The sequence below is a fragment of the Rutilus rutilus genome (genome assembly GCF_951802725.1).
Source record: "Rutilus rutilus genome assembly, chromosome: 22".
Classification (NCBI taxonomy): Eukaryota; Metazoa; Chordata; class Actinopteri; order Cypriniformes; family Leuciscidae; genus Rutilus; species Rutilus rutilus.
In genome coordinates this window covers 21616016-21635758 of record NC_140227.1, presented here as the reverse complement: position 1 = coordinate 21635758, position 19743 = coordinate 21616016, and the positions used below count along the sequence as shown (strand labels likewise).

Below are 19743 nucleotides of genomic sequence, written 5' to 3'. Positions count from 1 at the left end.
TGCAGTTAAGATTTTGGGGGCAGTGCTCCCTTCACAGCAACGCCCCCACGCGCATAGCGCGAGTGTTTCTACTACAAGAGTGGGGCGGTCTGGTGTTCAGATGACATGAACTTGGTATGCTGTTTGTGTGCTTAGAGGATCTGTTGAATCCATTAATCCATTTAGGCTCTATAAATGGAATTTTTGTGAGGGGAAAAAGGATGGAAAAGTCGGACGCATGCGATCCATACAGCCGACCCGCGCGCAGGACACAATGGATAGTGAGCACTCTGGCGTATCATTACGGACTAGACCGTGGAGTGGAAAACGAAATTATAGTCCTCGCAACCGGGTTGGATCAGTACCTCCAAGAGATATTTCATCACCTAGACTGTCAGGGAGATGGGAAAATACCAGCCGAGGATTTTAACATTCTTTGCGATATTTTAGGACTCAATAAAGAGTGTGATCTAGAGGAATGCGCGGGGATATTGGATAATCTACCCAAAGAGTTCAGCTTCAGGCAGTTTCACGCAAAACTCTGCGGTTATTTCAGTACCAAAGCTGGGTGTCAGTATGAGAATGGGAGGTTGTTGGTTGGCAAGGAGAGCGAGCATATAGAGACGCAGATCAGACTCCGGAGCCCTTTGAGGCGGCGCGAGAAGCTGCTGTCGTTGGGTACCAGCAATAAGCGAGAAAGCGGAGAGCCTTCTTCGCCCACTGTGGATAGACACACATCAGGTTGTAGGCAGCTGGGATCCTGCACCAGGGAGTGTTACGAGGAAATCGTGGCCCTTGAGGAGGCTGAGGACAGGATAGCCAAACTTGAGGAGGAAAATGCGAGTCTCAGGGAGTTGGTGGAGGACATGCGCGCGGCTCTTCAAAGCAGTGATGCTCGATCACTGGCCCTGCAGGTACAGTCATTGTGACCAAGTTCATACTAGCCTAATATACAAACTAAGCAACAATATTTTCTGCATAACGTCTACTTGATTATTAGATCGAGTTTGTGAGCGAATTATAAAAGGACTTAGTGATTTTGGGGTTCTTCTTCTTCGCAAACCTAGTCTTTTTTAAATATTTTCACATATACAGGTGATATGTTAATCTGTAGCTAGCCTGATTAAGTTGTAAATAATGTAGTCCTCTACTCTGTGACAACCAATGCCTGCTATGAGTGGCAATGGTCTAGAGGTTAGCCCCAACCTTAATCAAACACACCTGAGCAAGGTCTTCAGGATTACTAGAAAGTTACAGGCCGGTTGAGTTTGATCTTGAGAGGATCTCGAAGGCCAAAGTTGCCCATCCGTGGTCTGTATACCCCTTATATAGCCCTGTCCCTTTTTCAGCGCTATAGTTGTGTTCCGGTTTGTATTTCCACAGCATGAAGGTAAGATCTTACGGATTTATGAATGAACCGCTCATTTTAAAACCTTTCCAGTCTACTGGCATTTTCTATGACATCCGCTTTAAACATTATAATGCTCATGATGGCTTTTGTTAAGTCTAAATAAGTAAATACTCTTCAACAGCGACGCAAGAGAAATATACAGGGCTACTGCAAACACGAAAGTTCAAATGTAACAGATGTAGGCCAGTAAGAGCTGTGTGTGTAAACCTCACTCCCCTGGCCTTGACCCGATCCGAGCGGGAATTTGAACCGGAGTCTCTGCCGTGGGAGGCGGGCGCGCTAACAAGAACGCTAAAGACCACAGCCTCTAGCGTCAGTCGCTAGCGCGCCTAGAGACCTGGTTCGAATCCCGATCGGAGCGGGTCGAGTAGGACCAGTTTCACAAAGATGGCTTATGCTTGTTTCTCTGGCGCATAAGGTCTGTTATCACATTCTACTGACATGTTTCTGTGTGTCACAGGTGGGTCTGTGGAAAAGCCACTCGAAACATAAACCAGAGGGTGGCTGTTTCATCGCCCACCAAAGGCGAACAGCCCAGAAGCCCAACATTTCTGGGAACCTGAAGGACATCCAGAGTTTCCTGAGAGAAGTGGAGCTCATCCGGAATTCCAGGGATGGGCAAATCGAGGAGGCCATGTTCTTCAACCGTAAGCTGGAGCAAGAACTGCGAGTATCACGCGAGACCGTGTTGATGCTGGAGGATTGTAACAGGACTCTAAAGAAGGAGCAGGTGGAGATGAGGAAGAGGGTGGAGGAAGCCAGACAAGCTGTGCTGAGTGGCCTCAAGAAAGTGAAGGAGCTGGAGACCAAAGCCAGTCATGTGCCTGTTCTGCAGAGGCACGTTGAGCAGCTAGAGATGGAGCTTCTGTACTACAGGTTAGTGTAATTCTTATGTGAAGTGCCAGATGGAACAAAAACAAGTGAAATGCATCACACATTAGGGCTTTTCACTTTGGTTTCACCCCAGGTTAACGCTTTTAAACCTCGCTTTTAACCACTTTTGCACTGTTAACCCTGCATTGCGGTGCCAAACTTGCACAGTGTGAATCAATGAGGTGTTAGAATGTTACGACTAGATGCTTAGCAACGGACAACTAATAGTGTGATGAGAATGTGCAATTTTAGAGCATTTGTGTAAACATATTACGTGCATATAGCGTTCGTCCAATCAGTGACACTGACACTGCAGATATGCAAATAAGGACATTAACCCAGCATTTAAGAAATGTCCGCTTATGGATACGCAGGATTAATTGTTAACCCCGGGTAAATTTTGAGTTGTGTGAAATGTGAATCAAGATAACCCAGGATTCCGTTTACCCGGTGTTTAGAATGACCCAGGGTTAACTATTTCATGTGTGAAAAGCCCTTTTATTTACTGAACTACTGTTTCATGCAGTTTTGACAGCGTTTATGCAGCAGGCCTAACTAGGTATCATATACCCACAGACGTTTGTCACGGTGAGGTAATCTGTTTTTACATTGGGATAGCTTACTTCAGCAATCATGAAGCATAAAGAAGACATTATCTTCACTAACCACAATTTGGCATCTGTTTCTGGGGATTTCACTGATGTAAATGTATAAGACTCTGTCAAAACATGACAATTTAGCAACGATCCTAACAAGTAAGGATGTTTACTTTAGCTGTTCAACAGTTTGAAATGTATTACAGAAATCGCAGAGCTCATCCTAGATTCATTAAATATCACTCTGTTTTATGCTGCTGCTACTGCTATTTTGTGATAAAGTTCTCTTGGGAATGACAGTTTGCATTTTGTTTCAAGATTTTAATGAGATTACTGGTTGTCACCTGAACCAGACTGAATGCAGTAAATAGTTTCATTGCATAATGTAGATTCAAATAATCTGACTCAAAGTGAACTGAGATTCCTCTGGGTTAAAATGGCTCCCGCCAGAACGTGCTGGCCCTGATTGTGCAGACGTGTGCCAACATGCATGTTATTTAGGTTGGCTTGATGTGGTTCTGCTTCTCGGGTGCAGACCCTGTTTTGTTTGGGTTCATTTAGTTGTCAATGTGTGTGGCAAATGGGCTCCCATATTGGTTAGCTGAAATTATGCACAGCTTCTGCTGGAAGCCACTCATTTCGTAGTTTGGGTTTTATACTTAGGCTGTCATTGAACTTTCCTAGCTCGCAACCATTTAATTTACACTTAGAAGAAGTTAAGCTTAACGTCATCAGTGTTTACATATTTCTTGCATGCTAATTTTGGGACAGCATTCCTGGCAATCCTGATAAAAGTGGATTTACTGAAAGTCTGGAGTTAGAAGTGTTTTCAGGTATCAATTCAGTGGGTTTTACTGACAGAAACACATTGACTTTTTTTAATAAACATTCACTTTTATACCTCCAGGCTGCACTAATCTATGTGAAGTCTGTGGTGAACTTTACCAGGAAGCCTTTCTATGGCCTCTCCATTGATGCCCTTAAGCCAAATAATTCATTCCAGATCACAATGGAGCTGACACATTTGGGGAGAGTTCCATTCAGCCCGGCAAGGCCTGACCTAAACAGATTGAAAGTTCCCATCTATCTTCAAACAGTTTCCCCGCTCTACAGAATAATGGATGAACACTCCCTGTCTATATCCTAGCAACAATTCCTACCAACCTCACTAAGTTTAGAGATCTTGGCATGCTACTTGCGAATGTTTGAAAGTAAGTTCCTGTTTGTTTTTATGTTAAATACCAAATACTGCTGATTCCATATGTTATTCAGAAGCGCCTCTTTCTTTGTAGACTTTATTAGTTTGGGTGTAAATAATTCCTTGGGCTGTACCGCTGTTTTAATATTCAGCCATAACCAGTAACAGACCTCACATCCCAAAGCCATGTTTACAGTCTGCACACTGCAATGAATGCAGTTATTCAAAGTCATTTTGCCAGATATAGTGCCTTTTGGTGCTGCAGTGTGGTCAGATGACATTTTAAATCTGAATCAAATACGGAAAGGCTAATAAGATTGTCTTCTCCTCTCTCTCACTCTTTGATAATAGAGTCAAAGGGTATATTTTGGGTGATTTCACATAAACATATTAAAAATTTATGAATTGATGTTAACACCAACCCTCACCACCACCAGTTAATGCTTGAGGTCTGGGGTTAAAAAAATCTTTTTAATAGAAATTAAAACTTTTTATTAAGCAAGACTGCAAAATGAATAAACTGATCAAATAAATGCTGTTCTTTTAAACTTTCTATTCATCAAAAAATCTGAAATAATGTGCACGATTTCCACAAAAATTTGCAGCTCAACTGTTTTAAACATTTATAATAATAGGACATATTTCTTGAGCAGCAAATCAGCATATTAGAATGATTTATGAAGGATCATGTGACACTGAAGATTGGAGTAATGATGCTGAAAATTCAGTTCTGCCATGAAAGGAATAAATTACATTTTAAAATATATTGAAATAAGAAAACAGTTCTTTTTAATTGTAATAATATTTCACAATATGACTGTTTTTTACTGTATTTTTGATCTAATAAATGCAGCCTTGGAGAGCATAAGACTCTTCTTTCAAAAACTTTTTTATTTATTTATTAATATTACCGACCCGGAATTTCTGAATTTGAGTGTTTATACAATTATGCACAAATGTGATTAGATAAGTAATTGTATTTATTTATTGTAAATATGTACAAGAGGTTTTTAAATATCTGTGCATCTTTTTGCCTGGTACCAAAAATATAGCAAGTATCTTTTAGGAACACAATCAGTTAGTACACTGACAAAGCAACTTTCATTATTTATTTATTTATTTATTATAGATTATTTGAAAATTATAGTGATTGGTTTAAATTAATTAATGAATTCATCATAAGGGTGCCAAAAGACTATTAACAAACTAGCATAGATTACCTGTTCCTTTTAAAAAGTTGGAAGTGAAAGTAATTGTAGCAGTCATAAGTCTCGTGTTTCAGCAGCTCGTTTCTTGGGGGGGTGGAGGGGACGTAGACACGTGCAGAGCGCTCTGGCTGGTATGTGGCAGATCAGAGCAGGGTTTTTTTTACTTTGAGGCCAGAAAGCCCCATGGGCAAGTGCTGAAAGCTGAAAAGTCTCTAGAGTGCTTCCAATGGGCACACAGCTCTCTGAAAACAAAAACGCTGGAGAATAGCTTTTGATGCAGCTGCCAGTGGGCGAAGAGGATACCGGTCATGCTCCGCGGGTCATGGACTGACCCATTCACACTGAGAGCAATGCCTTTTATCTGGAGAGAGAGAGGTGTGTCCGTTGGCTATTTTTCATGTCCTTTTTGTTCAGACCTAAATGCAGTTCTTGTAATAATCACACATATTAATAGCTCACTTCAGTTCCCCCACCTGCCGCTTTAACCTCCCCATCTGGCACCACAATAATCAGCGATAGTGGACTCTTTATTCACATGAAAGGGATGTCTATTAAACTAATTTTCTCTTTCCTCAGAGTAGTAATGGTCTTAGAAATGTTGCATTTCTAGAGACACTATTTAATATCAAATTTCTTTCTTTAAGATGTGTGATTACACAACCTTGGACCCGAACAAAGCATCTGATTATTGTAGTTTCCTCCAGATTCTTATTATGATATTATTCTTTTTTTTACATTTTGTTTAACTTTAAAGTTAAATTTCTTATTATTATCAGGGTTGAAAACAGTTGTGCTGCTTAATGTTTTTATTGGAAAACATTATTTTTGATGATTAGAAAGTTTAAAAGAACAGCATTTATTTGAAATAGAAATTATTTGTAGCATTATAATGTCTTTTTTTGAATAAAAGTATTAATTTCTTTTAAAAATGTTATTAATTTCTTACTGCCCCCAAACGTTTGAACGGTTGTACAACTGAAAGTGATACGTGGCCCCTGGAGATTTACTTTTTTATGAGCCATTTCCGGTCATATTCGACACTTTGGAGTCATCCAGAATGAGAGAAAGTCCAAGTGTAGATCTCACAGATATTGCGTAAGGTTTCCTGAAGCCCTCTTGGCCCTAATAAAGAAAGAGGAAGAGGTTTAGATAGAGGCCAGGTCTCATGGGGGAGGTGGTGGGAACAGACCTGATCTGTTCAGTTCATTACCATGAAAAACACACCATCCGTGTGTGCGTCCTGCCCGGAGGCGTTTTCTCCCCCTCAGAATCCAAGATGGACCGAAACCCTCAGCCTAGACCCCAAGAGAACCGCAGCGAGGCAGACCTTAGGACAAAAGAGACAGACGGTGCGAGAAGAACAAAAAGAGCAGAGGGGGGACAAGAGCCGCCATCTGGAGGAAGAGGCAAACACTCGGCTGTTTGTTCAGTGGGGGTGAATTTCCACCATCTTACTCTATTTATCGCTCCGCTCTCAGGCGTGCTTTATTTCCCTCTATTCATACCAGGTGAAAAGCATTGCATTTATCATCAGGTCTGTGCTGTTTTTTAAGCTCTGCTGACATCACGGAGACTGACATGTTAAATGTAAGGCCGTCTAACCGCTCAAAAATAATCAGTTATTATTCAGAGAACTATTATTTCAGCTGTGGTGCGGCCCGACTCGTGTAAAATGTGTCCGGGGTAACCTGTTGTACCTCAACACATAATAACAGGGCTGGACAGATGGAATGAACAGTCCTTTGAAAATTCTCCTGTATTATGACTGAAGAAGGTAAAGAAATGTCAACAAAATGAGGCCTCATAAAAATGTTGTCTTTAGGAGGTCTTTATATGGCAGGGTTTTTTGGTCCAGTATTTTCTAAGCACTTTGAGAACGAAAAACTCCCAAGACCTTGACTTTTTTTTTTTCCATTTTCAAACCCAGCTACGAACATTTCCCTTTCTCCTCCCAACCCTCGGCCAGCTGATACTCTTGCTCTGCAGACCTCAGCACTAATAAACTGCCCACCTTGCTATGTTGGGGGAGAACACTTTTTCTCCTCCTGCTTCTTTGTGAACAGTGCTGGGAAATAACTGAATATGTGATCTGGATTAGATTCCAAAAATTAACTTCTAATTAGATTGTCTTAAGACACTCGTCAAGTGGACATAATTACACTGAAAATTGAGAGGACACACAGCATTTGACTACTGGATTTACGGAAATCAGCAATTTCTTTGTCTTTGGAAGGCTTTTGTCTTTCAAACGCATTGAAATGCACAAATTCACATCATTTTGTATTTGCATGTGATGCAGGGATTCCTGTCAGCCAAATCTTATTGATCATGTATTTACTTGTATTACCCTCTGAATACAATTTTCTTTTCATTTTTATATTAATATGGTACAAGATTATATATGCAAAGAAGTTAGGTCAAAAATACCCTAATCAAAAGGTAGTCTGATTGTATCACCTAAAATGTGTTATGTAGATTACAATACGAACTACAATTTTTATCATGAAATTTGCAATCAGTAATGGACAACAATCGCAAGGAATCAACCAGCACTGTTTGCGAACACTTTCACTTTTCAGAAATGCAATCGTTTAAATCCATTTGAATTTTTCTCCAATGTGTCCATTTTATGTTTATGACTTGTTAAGACGCGTAAACACTTTGCGAACCTCCTTCAAAGCTGTGTTTACTGGGACTGCCCTCGTAATAACAAAGTTTCCTGGCTCAATTAATTATCGTCTGGTTCCGTTTGGAATCTCCAGACGGTTCCAGACAGCACCCCCAGCAGGATCAGGTGATTTCCAAGATTAACGGCGTCTGTGGATCCACACATGTTCCATGTCTGCCAGTTTGACTCAGCCTCTGTAGTCTTACTTAACCAGGTATCGTGTTACCATGGGCCTATACTCTTAATTGTGGACATCTGTTTCATAGTTTTAAGATAAATCGATCGCTTTATCGAGGACCTCGCAACATCCGGGCAGACCTAATCTAGTTTATGTGGTTGTTTACCATATGATCGTCTCATCCTTCAAAATGTGCTCCGAGTCTTCATTCCATTGAAATACTTCTCAAGTAAACTGGGTCCAAGAGGGGGTCTGTAAGTTCAGATCCTGCCGTAATAAACACAGGAAGTGCACGTCTAAACCACAAACAGCTGGGCTCGCCCCATGTTAGTACATCACTCCGGTCCAGTGTAAATATAGTCTCAAGATAGAAACCTATTGTTAGGTTGACCACCAAAATAGAGAACTGTTCAAGACTAGAGATGAGACGGGCAGCCAAAAGTGATAGACAGACTAATGAGAGACAGACTTTGCCACAGTTCTGTCTTGCATCTGTTTTGGTTTTGTAACTTGCCCTAAATGTTCTTATAAAAAAAAATAAGAAAGCTTGCTAGAACTCAATGCTGAAAGTATGAGTAAATGGCGTCTTTTTCCTCTTTGAACACGTACAGGTAGTATTTTAGCCTGTGTGTCTCAAAGAAGAAAGGTTTGTTGTTCACTGTGTGACTTGTAAAGTTCTCTGCAGACTCTTATCAGTGCCTCAGGCAGCTCATATAAGTGATTCAGATAGGCAGATGCTAGTACAGCCAGTGCAGACTGTTCAGGAAATGTCCAATCCACCTCCACTGAAAGAAAAGCAAGACGCTCTTTAGTGTCTCCTTAGTTTCCAAAACCTTCTGCTTTGAGTATAAATTCTCAAAGAAACGTAAACCGTGATAGAATATCAGCCCATCCTCTCACAAATGCAGATTCATTCCTGTGTCTTCTGTCAGTGTTCACTAAATAACACGTTTGCTTTGTGTAAGATGAATGTTTGGAAGACAGCGGAGATGGAATCAAACAGAATGGGATTAACGACTGTGGAGAGCTAAAGGATGCCAGATGGAGGTTCTGTCAAATTTGGGCTTTGTGTTTGTCTTATCCAGACACATGCTCTGAGCCTCTGTTCTCTCTTTCTGTGAGCGCTATGAAATAAAACCAGTATGTTTCAGCATTTCAGAATCTAGTGTGCATGATATGCTATACTGCATATTACATTTCTCTTATTTTGTCAGAGCTGTAGCCTAGAGGTTGGCGCACACACTCATGTTGTAGTTGATGCTCATCATTACATGTTGAGCTGCGCTGTGAGGTTTGAAACTTGTTTAATTTAATTTATAGCTGGACTTTACACCTTCCATTTAATTATCCCTCACAAAAAAAGCACTTTGGAGCTACCATAGTACAGTATAAAATTGTAAGATGGTACTACAGTTTGAAAGTTTGTGGTCAGTAAGATGTTTTTAAGATGAAGTTTCATACGTGACAAAAATACAGTAAAATCAGTAATATTGTGAAATATTATTAGTCACATAATCCTTCAGAAATCGTTCTATATGGAGCCCCACACATGACGTGGAAAAATAATATATATTTTTTTATAATATACACGTTTTACTAATCCGTTCCCATGTTTAAGTTAAATCAAAACGAGGGAATGAATGGTCACATTTCCACAAATTTACTCAAATTAGGGAACAAATTAATAAGTCGTGGGAACAAATTATTAATTCGTGCCAACAATTTACTAAAACAAATTTTGTGCAGGGCTCCATATACTTATATGCTGATTTGGTGCTCCATACATTTTTTTGCTGCTTAATGTTTTTGTGGAAACCATGAAACGTTTTTTCAGGAATCTTTGATGAATAAAAGTATTAGTGATAAACATATTATCTTAGAACATATTGATACAAAACCCTGAAATTATTTAGTGATGCCTCTGCAGTTGTTTCTGTTAAGAAGAAAGTACTTTTCTCCACCCTTGAATTTTCATTTTGATTGCATTTTCATAACCTCTTATGCAACTGTTCTGTTCTACTTTGTTTCTGACTTGTTTCACAGTCTGTGTTTGAAGGGGCCAAGATGGCTGGATCTAATATTGAGACTCTTCCAAGAGTCTGGAGTGGATTCAGGTGTCTAGAGAGCTCCTTTAACTGCTCTCAATGTGTGCACTCACATCCATTTCTACAGACGGTGGGTTACTGAGTTTTTTCAGTAGCTCATCTTCATTTGTTATTCTCAGTCATAAAGAGTTTGACAGTAAGCAGATCCTGTCAGCAGTATTAGTCATATACACAATTCTAATCACTTCTACAAGACTGTAACATTGAGCAGATGTGGCATACAATAATATCCTGGCTTTTCAGAGGCACAGTTATCTTTTTTAGCACTTCAAAAACTATAGTTTTTTTTTTTTTTTTTTAGGACAATATTCAAAATAAAACTACATATATTTATTTTGAATATTCCCTGTAGTTCATGTGTTTTTTTTTTTTTTTTTTTAAATAACAAGCATGTACATATACAAATGTATGTTCAAAAATATGGGGTCAGTAATATCTTTTTATGTTTTTGAAAGAACTTATGTTCAGCTTGATCAAAAATACAGTAAAAAGAGGTTTTGAAATTACAGTAATATTGTGATATAATTGTTACAGTTAAAATAGCGTTTTTCTATTGTAATATATTTTAAAATGTGATATATACCTGTGATGGCAAAGCTCGATTTTCAGTGTCACATGATCCTTCAGAAACCATTCTAATATGCTGATTTGGTGCTCAAAAACATTTTTATATTATTATTAATATAAGTGTTGAAAATAGTTATTCTGCTTAATTTTCTCTTATTAATAAGACTCTTATTAATAGAAAGTTCAAAAGAACAGCACAATTGAAACAATGTAAAAGTCTTTAATGTCACTTTTGATCAATTTAATGCATGCCTGCTTTAAAAAAAAGTTCGTTTTTTTAATGGTAGGGTAAATCTGTTTATAATGAATTTAGTCCCACAACATGTACAGATTTTAAAAATACAAATAGTGTAACCTGTTCTTGGAAAGTGCCTTTTATTTAATTATGGAACACATTATTCCAACACAAACTTCAACATCCTTGTCAGTTAAACTCCATAGTTACACTGTGCATGTGCAATCTCTTTATCAACGTGCCTAGACCATAATACCATACTTATGTCAATGGGTTCCTATAGCAACCCTGACAGGCCTGTTTAGGGTCTCCCTGGTACTCTCCTTCAGCAGCTGTAGGTCATCAGAGAGCCCTGAAACCCACCTTTAACCGACCCACCCCCCTTTACAAACACCCTTCACCCCCTCATCTGACAATGTGGATTCCAAATATTGACCCTAAACTGTGCGAAAGCATAGTGTACCGAGGGATGATTCTGTGGGCTCATACGGGCTATATTTATGGCCGCTCTGCACTGAAGGGTTCCTCATGGCAGCAGGATATATGCATGAGTGCACCCGGCTTGAAATTCTTTTCCCTTTTTTCACTCTCTGGGATTCATGCTGGAGCAAATGGATTTCTACAGCCTTTTAGTTTTTTTTCTCTCTTCTGCAGGCAAGACATTGTCATCTGGAAACATTTATTCTTTGATTCATGAAAGCCCCATATTGCATTTCTTCTGTCGCAAAGCTCAGAAAAACGGTTGTGTTGAAATGACTGAAACATAATCGATTGCTTTCACTTATAGCTGTCTGACAAAAGTAAAAATGCTCAAAATATGTTTATTTGAAAGTCTTCTGATATGCGTTGTTGAAAATTCTGTCAGATGTATGTTAAACATTCATCATAATGCATACTGTTTTATGTTAGGGTCTAGTTATATATAGTTTTCATAATCTTTCTTTTCACTTTGATGGATGCAATGTCACCATGCCTGGCTACAATTACCCACAACTCCCTTCACTGCGCCACAACTCCTCTTAAGAGCCAGTGAAAGTGATAAAAATTACATTGATCAATTTTACTTGGTTTCTTTGTTGTATAGAAAGATGTGGAAATTATGTTTAGTGGTATATATCATCAATCTTTTATACATTAAAATAATGCATATTTAAATCAGCGAACAAATACTAGGCTAATGCTAGTATTACTGTACTTTGCTATATTGTCCTGAATCTATCAACCCTTTATGATCTGATCTCTACTCTGACCTGTTATGGTTATTTATTCTCCACAGATCTGAAGTGTCTAAAACATCCGTTGCATTCATCAGTAAAGCGGACAGACGGTATAATGGGGCCAGTCGGCCTGCGCCACGCTGTTGTCTAGACACAGAGCAGGATCGACGCTCACCGACGGGACGTGCAGAGACTGTGCCTGACACCAGTAAGACAGATATTGACATTACTTAACCCTTTTTGAAGCTCTGTGTTGATGTGCAACTTGTAAATAGTTGATACTTCTATTTTCAATTATATTAGTTAGTAGGCACTATTATAAAGTGCATTATTGGCTCTTTTCTATAAGGCTCTAATCATACTGAAAATTCAGCTTTGCCATCACAGGAATAGATTACATTTTAAAAATATATTACAATAAAAGACAGTCGTAATCAATTGTAATAATATTTCACAATATTATTGTTTTTACTGTATTTTCGATCAAATAAATGCAGCCTTGGTGAGCAGAAGAGACTTCTTTCAAAAACATTAAAGAATCTTACCAACCCCAAACTTTTGAACGGTAGTGTATATACCTTCATATGGTAACATCTAAACTAACTAGTTTTATTCAAGTAAAAATGTATTATTAGATTACACCAACAAAATAACAAAAAATTCTTGACACCTTTCTTCAAGTGTAATGAGATATTTCATGCATGTTTATGCTCCTATGTTTATATAGTGGAGGAGCAGCTTTTCCGTTCAGTGGAGGGTCAGGCGGCGTCTGATGAAGAGGAAGAGAGATGGACCGGAGAGCAGCAGAGACAAGTAGACGAGGTGAAGCGAATCCTCACCAGGCTGTCCTGCTGTGGAGACAGGTACACCCTTCCCTACTATATCACTCGATGGGTTCACAAGTGCTGTTTACAATTATTTGATTCACTCAAATGAGATCCAAATAAATGGCTCACAGACTGTAGTATGTACCATCCTATTTGTTTAGGTTCTTCAATTGTTTTGTGTGCTCTCAGGTGCGATGAGAAAGCAGTGAAGAAGCTGTTGTCTCATTTCGGCGACTCGCGCACAGAGGAGAGTCAGACGGCCGTGCTAGAGCTGCTGGAGAGGGTCACGCGACTCAACAAACAACTAGAACTGAAGGAGAGTCAGGCCAGGAGGGTGGAGATGGACACAGACCAGGTATGACCGTGCCGCATTCAAATGATGATTTTTATTTATTTTTTTCAGCTTTTGAGATATTTAAAGGTACAATATGTAAGAATTTTGCATTAAAATATCCCAAAATCTCAAGGCCAGTGTTATATATTTTGTTAAGGCGAGACACTACAGGTGAATAGGGTAAAATTTTTAACTAGCAGATATCACCATGAAACTTTCCCAGTTGATTACCTACATTAAGATGAGAAAAAAATGTATTACAAGTTTTCTGTAATTTAATGTTTAAATATGCAAATCAGGCAATATCTAATCAAATATGCACTAATTTGCATATATTTTAAAAAACGATATCTCAGTATTGGATAAAGCCAGGTTAAAAATTATTTTTTCATTGTGTTCACATATTAGATGGGAAAAAAATTACAGAGGGATTTATGGATATCTACTTTTGTTATCCTGTAAATCAGAAAATACTGTCAATAGCCTTAAAAAAAAGATTTTCGCCATGTTTTTTGGAATAAAATGTTATATAAATCAGGCTAGGAATAATATATTTACAAATCCCTCTGTAAATGTCTTCATAATATAACTAGGTACAAGTCTGGAAAGTTTGGTGTATATAGGTGCTACTGAAGTGGAGATTTCGGACTTGGAGTATGAGAGAAAAGTCATTTTGAGAAAACGGGCTTTAAAGATTTATCATCAGCCAATGAGATTGCGCATTCAGCCCTTTTACTTTCACGATTGGTTGCTGATAAAAAGGAAATGACCATATTTGGATCCGACAGGATTGTACACAAGAGAGAGAGCTTCCTAACGGTGCTTCTGATGACAGGCTGACGGCAGAGATCGCGGAGCAGCACGTTGATTAAGAACGCGAACTTTTGTTGAATTTATGAGAAATCTACAGACGCAAACAGACAAAGTGTAATAAAATAAAGACCTAAATGTGTATTTCGGACTTTTTTTCAACACAAGTCTGAAAGAAGACGTGTTATTGAAGACAAATATCCCCAAATCTCAAAATTGACCAGTAAAAAAAAAACGATGTTTTTGCCTGCCGTGTCTCGCCTTAAGTTGATTACTTACAATATCCCAAATTTTTCCAACTATTTTTAAATCGTGAGAAAATTACGATTTTAACTAAGGAAACTGGGAGTCGCCAGTCAATTGCGTCATAACCGCGTTACCCTCGGTTTCCGCTCGTACTGCGTGGAGTCAGAGAATGTCTAATAGGAAGAGAATTGGCACTCTCTGCTTACTTCCGGTTTCTGGACTGGCTGCAGTAACACGTCTCTGTCCATGCGGGGGCGCTCACAGGACGAGTGCAGAATGAATGGAGGTCTATGGCGAAAAACCCTCAAAATCCACTTTTCTCAGGATATAATTTTTTGTCTAGTAATTTGAATGTTGTATTCGAAAGGAGATGCAAAAAAATTACACATTGCTGGGTGTTAGATTTTTTAGAGTCACTTATTTGGTTTAAAAAGTCTTTTAAAATGTCAATGACGTCAGAATGCTGACGTCATTAGCAGAATGCTAGCGTGTTATGGGCAACAACAACTCAACCTGTAAGAAATCGAAAAGAAATAAGTACTCGTTCATTCAACTTTCGACCTATAACCCATGTTGAACTTGCAAAACCTACAATAAAACTATCTGAGATTTCTCAATGGCAATCAGGTGAAAGAGACACATTTAGCCGTCTAGCCCCATAGACTCCCATTCAGTCTGCACTCGCCCGCGATCACCTCCAGTGGAATTCTAATGGAACTGCAACCAAGATCGATACAATGGGGCTAATAGGAAGTGCCAAGGCTCTCCGTAGACGGGCTCTGGTGGAGTCCTGGACAAATGCGGAAGTTGTAGTTGTAGCGTCTATCAAGCAACAAACGTTAGCTTGTTTCGTGCTGTCGTTATGGAACACAGTTATTCTTTACTGATTGCAGCTGGTTCTGTCGACAAAGCATGCTTAATTTTATATTCAAATGTAGCATTCGGTAATAGTTATGTTTATGTAAGGAAAGTATTATTGCTTTAGATTTGTGTTTAGTTTATTGACATTGTTTATCACGTCTGGTGTTTATGGCTATGTAAATAGCATGTGTTATACATAAAGATTAATCAGTATTTTGGCAAATGATGTGGGTATGTTCGAATGTACTTTTACAACATTTGTTTAGAACACGTAAATCTGCGCAGCGTTATAACAACAATGAATTCGACATACAGTATCATCTATGATAACCAATGTAGTATTACACCTTACTTTTCTTGCGGTTAATTCATTTTAATGAAATAAAAGTGTGATAAGGTTCACGAGTCAGGAAGGAAGAAGATGGGTTGGCGTGACTGGGACTCGTACTTTATTAAAATAAAGCAAAACAAACAAAAGTCGCGCACAACGCGCATTCACCGTGGCAACCGCGACGGCACAAAACAGTTCAAAAATGAGAGCTCGGATCCACCGGTTTTCTTTCTCTGCGTCCAATTTTCTCTTCAGTCTCTCTCTCGTTCCAGCGCGCGGCTTATAAGCGGTCTCTCCACGCCGATCACTGCAATAAGACACAGGTGTTCGTCATTTGCACTTGATTTACTTGCGTCCCGCTCGTCTCTTCTCTCTCCCATTACAGACCGCGCTGAACCACGCCCTCCTCGCCACAAAAAGCATGTCATTAAACGCAACATTTATAAAAATAGAACTTAACCTCATCCATGAACATGATTTTTCGATTCCCGTCTGACTGATTTACATCCACGGTGGAGTTGAAAACAACAGTTCCCATCATTCCACGCTCCTTCACATCGTCATCAAGCTACGCCGTTGTTGTTGTTTGGAATGTAGCGCCCTCTAGAGGCCAAAACTTAGTGCATATTGTACCTTTAAACCTTTAAGTCATTTCAAACCTGTAGGACTTCATTTGTCATCTTTATTTTTTGCCAAAGCATTATTTTTCTTTGCTTCAGCTATGATAACGAGACATCCACTCTTGCAATGGGAGTTTGTGCTTTTTGGGGGCGGAGCAATGAAGGGAGGGGTGTGTTTGTTTGGGTTGATTTCAAATATCAACAGTTCAACAGCGTTTCTCAGAAATTGCTTACTGCACCTTTAATTAAAATGCTCATTCAGCTAAAAAAGAACATAGAGGTGAATTGACGAAACTAAATATTTGGATTCATTTTGCCATTATGAGTCTTACCACAGAAACTAATAATATGTGAGTCGGATGACACGAACATCTGAAGAGCAGAATAACATTGAACCCCAAATAAACACGCATATGAACCCAGCAGTTAAAATACGTATCAGAGAATTTAAATACTTAATAAGACATTTTCATTCGGAGGAGCACAAGTTAAACCAAATAAGCTTTGGCTGCTGGTCTTCTAAACAGCTTACGTCATCCAACCAGGACTTTCTGTTCTGTTTTACTTTTACATTCATGGTTGCTTTCGGGTGCAGGAGTGTAAAATTAGATTACAAGGCACTTGCCCACCAAGCAGTTGTTATGAGAACGACGGGCTTCAAAGAAAAGCCTCAGCTCACACACTCCCACCCAAGCAACCAGCCACGTGTGTGTGTCAACGTGAGCAGCCAATCGCTGTCCCTTCCTGAGATGACCACACGAATAAACCTCCAGGCCCTACACAATTACATGTACACTGAGCTGTTAGACAGACGTCGGCTGCGATGCACCAGACGTGAACTATGTTGCTAGTGTTTTTAAAAAAGGCCCCACACATATTCATGGAAAAATATCCTGGCACATTCTGGGCTTAACCAGTTTGGGGCGAGCATTAAGGCGAACGCAGGCAGGCAGATGTGGATTTTTGACATATGGTCAGACAGGCCCAAAACAAGCATTTCTGAACTATTTCTGTCTGAGAAATTATGTGTCTCGGCTGAATTATGGGCTATCGGCACATCTGGCAAAGATTCCCCTACCTGAAATTTATTGTGTGTTGGAGCGTTAGTGTTTAAATATGCGCAAGGTCAATGGTAAGTGTCGTGTGTCTGCAGATGCGGGACGCCCTGGTTCAGGAGCTACAACAGAAGGCTGAGGAGACGGAGCTGCTCCACCTGGAGCTGCAGATGCTGGAGACGGAGCGGGTGCGTTTGTCTCTGGTGGAGGAGAAACTGATGGATGTGCTGCAGCTTCTGCAGCAGCTGCGAGAGCTGGTCAGTCAAATGGAATCTCTAGGGAGTGAATCTGGAGGGATTTCAGAGTCAGACTCATCAGCCCAGTGTTGCGCACACAATAAATGGGTGTTAATCCAGCAGTGATTCTAAAATAATATTTAGGATGTCAGCAACACTGACATATGATTATCATGCTTGTACGTTTTTGTTCTCATATAAGTAGAGTATTTTGTGCAATTAATATTTTCAGTTTCTGTGATGGCGGGCTGGTTGAATGCACATGATTTAATTATTAATGCTGACATATGAAATTAATAAGTATTTTGTCATTTTATAAATGTATTACCAGTAAATTAAATCATTTTTATTGGTGTTTGCTGGTGTAGCATTCGAACAAACCCCCTAAAAAATATGTATATAAATATTCAAATTATAAATATTCAAATTCTCACCTGTTATATTCCCATTTTTTCCAATAATCATGAATTATATTATTATTATGAAACATTCAATTATGTGTGATCGAGTATTTTGCCGTTTAATTACCTTTTTTAATACATTTATTATGATGTAAAAATGTTTGTTTTTATTGTAGAATGTCTCGAGAAGATCTTTAGGAAAGATTTTACTCAGCACATTGGAGTCTTGCAGTGATCCTCAGCATGGTAAGAGACACAATAACTTTTAACTTTCCAGCTTTGCTCTTATAAAACCTTTACTGTTTACCAGGCCTGGTATCCAATAAAAAAATGTGGCAGGAGCATTAAGATATACAGTGTGCTACGAAAGTCTGAGACCACTTTAAAATAGGGGATTCTTTTTTTAGACAGAATTAAGTTTTGGGATTTAAAAAAATGTAAAACAAAAAAAGTTGTAAAATGGATAAAATATGTAAGATTCTACACTTTTTGTAGGTCACAAATTAAGTTTTAGTTAACATCAAGAATAATCAATGTCACAAGTTTAAACTAAAACCATAAAAAAATAATGAAATGTTTACAGAAATAATATATGTATATGTATATATATATATATATATGTGTGTGTTATTAGAATATATATACTTATATATACATAGATACACACAGATCTAAAGCTTTTCTATAACTGATTTGCAGGGAAAGCACATATCTTGGAGGTGCTCAACGCTCTCTGTCATGAACTGGCTGCGTGTGAGATCCTCTCTAATGGCGAGACGATACAGAGAGCAGAGAGTCACCAGTCTCTCACCAACTCTCTGCTCATCTCCTTCTAGACATTACTGCCACCTGATGGTCACAGGGTGCTACCGACTCTTCCGAAAGGACTTTTAACTGGCCATGTTGGAAAATGGGAGCAGAATTAGCTATGTATTTTTCTTCATGTGTTTATATTTCTGTGTATAGTTGTGTAAAACATTTAGTTCGTTATCATTTATAATGAAACATGGTGTGACACATTTTGAAGCTACTTTTCCTAGATTTTCCTTTTGCAATTTCATATATTCTTGGTCAGTATTATCTTAAAAAACATGCACATTACACAATGGTGTTCATTACAGCTTCATGTATAATGTGGTAACACAGGTACAGGAACACCTAGTTAAAAACCACTCAGGTATAGGCTATGTAATGCTCATAATACTACATTTCTTTCTTCTGCTGAACACAGTAGAATATATTTTGATAAATATGGGTAACCAGACAGTTGATGCACCCCATTGCTACTATGGAAGTCAATGGGGTGCATCGACTGTTTGGTTACTGACATTCTTCAGAATATCTTCTATTGTGTTCAGCAGAATAATGAAATTCATACAGGTTTGGAACAACTTGAGGGTGAATAAATGATGACAGAATTTTCATTTTTGGGTGAACTATCCCTGGACTGAACATTTGCATTATTCATTGTTTCAAAATACAGAAACTTTAGCACTTCTGAGCAGTTTTGTTGCTCTTTAAGGATGATTTTTATCCATGATTTGCATGAAACAAAATATATAGCTTACTGTATGTTTCATAATTGCCAGTGTCTGCCTCTCTCCCATCGTACAAATATGGGATGCTTTTTTGTTAAGCAACAGTGAAGATTAACACTTGTCAAATGTGTACTGAAGGAAATATCCATTTTTTTTCTAGATAAACTTCATGAGTTTCACATAAGGTACTGGACAATATATCATCAGTGCTTATTATGTACAAGAAATTAAAAACATAACACATCATAA

The 19743-nt window shown here is 38.7% G+C and overlaps 1 protein-coding gene across 1 annotated transcript; it reads left to right on the top strand.

Moving 5' to 3' along the window:
• Positions 1–166: 166 nt before the first annotated feature.
• efcc1 (EF-hand and coiled-coil domain containing 1) lies at positions 167–19741 on the top strand. The gene is made up of 8 exons (XM_084395937.1): positions 167–893; positions 1851–2266; positions 12295–12443; positions 12963–13098; positions 13252–13417; positions 17418–17576; positions 18133–18202; positions 18656–19741. The coding sequence occupies exons 1-8, from the start codon at positions 201–203 to the stop codon at positions 18790–18792; spliced, it is 1926 nt and encodes a 641-aa protein (XP_084252063.1). The 5' UTR covers positions 167–200; the 3' UTR covers positions 18793–19741.
• Positions 19742–19743: the final 2 nt, after the last annotated feature.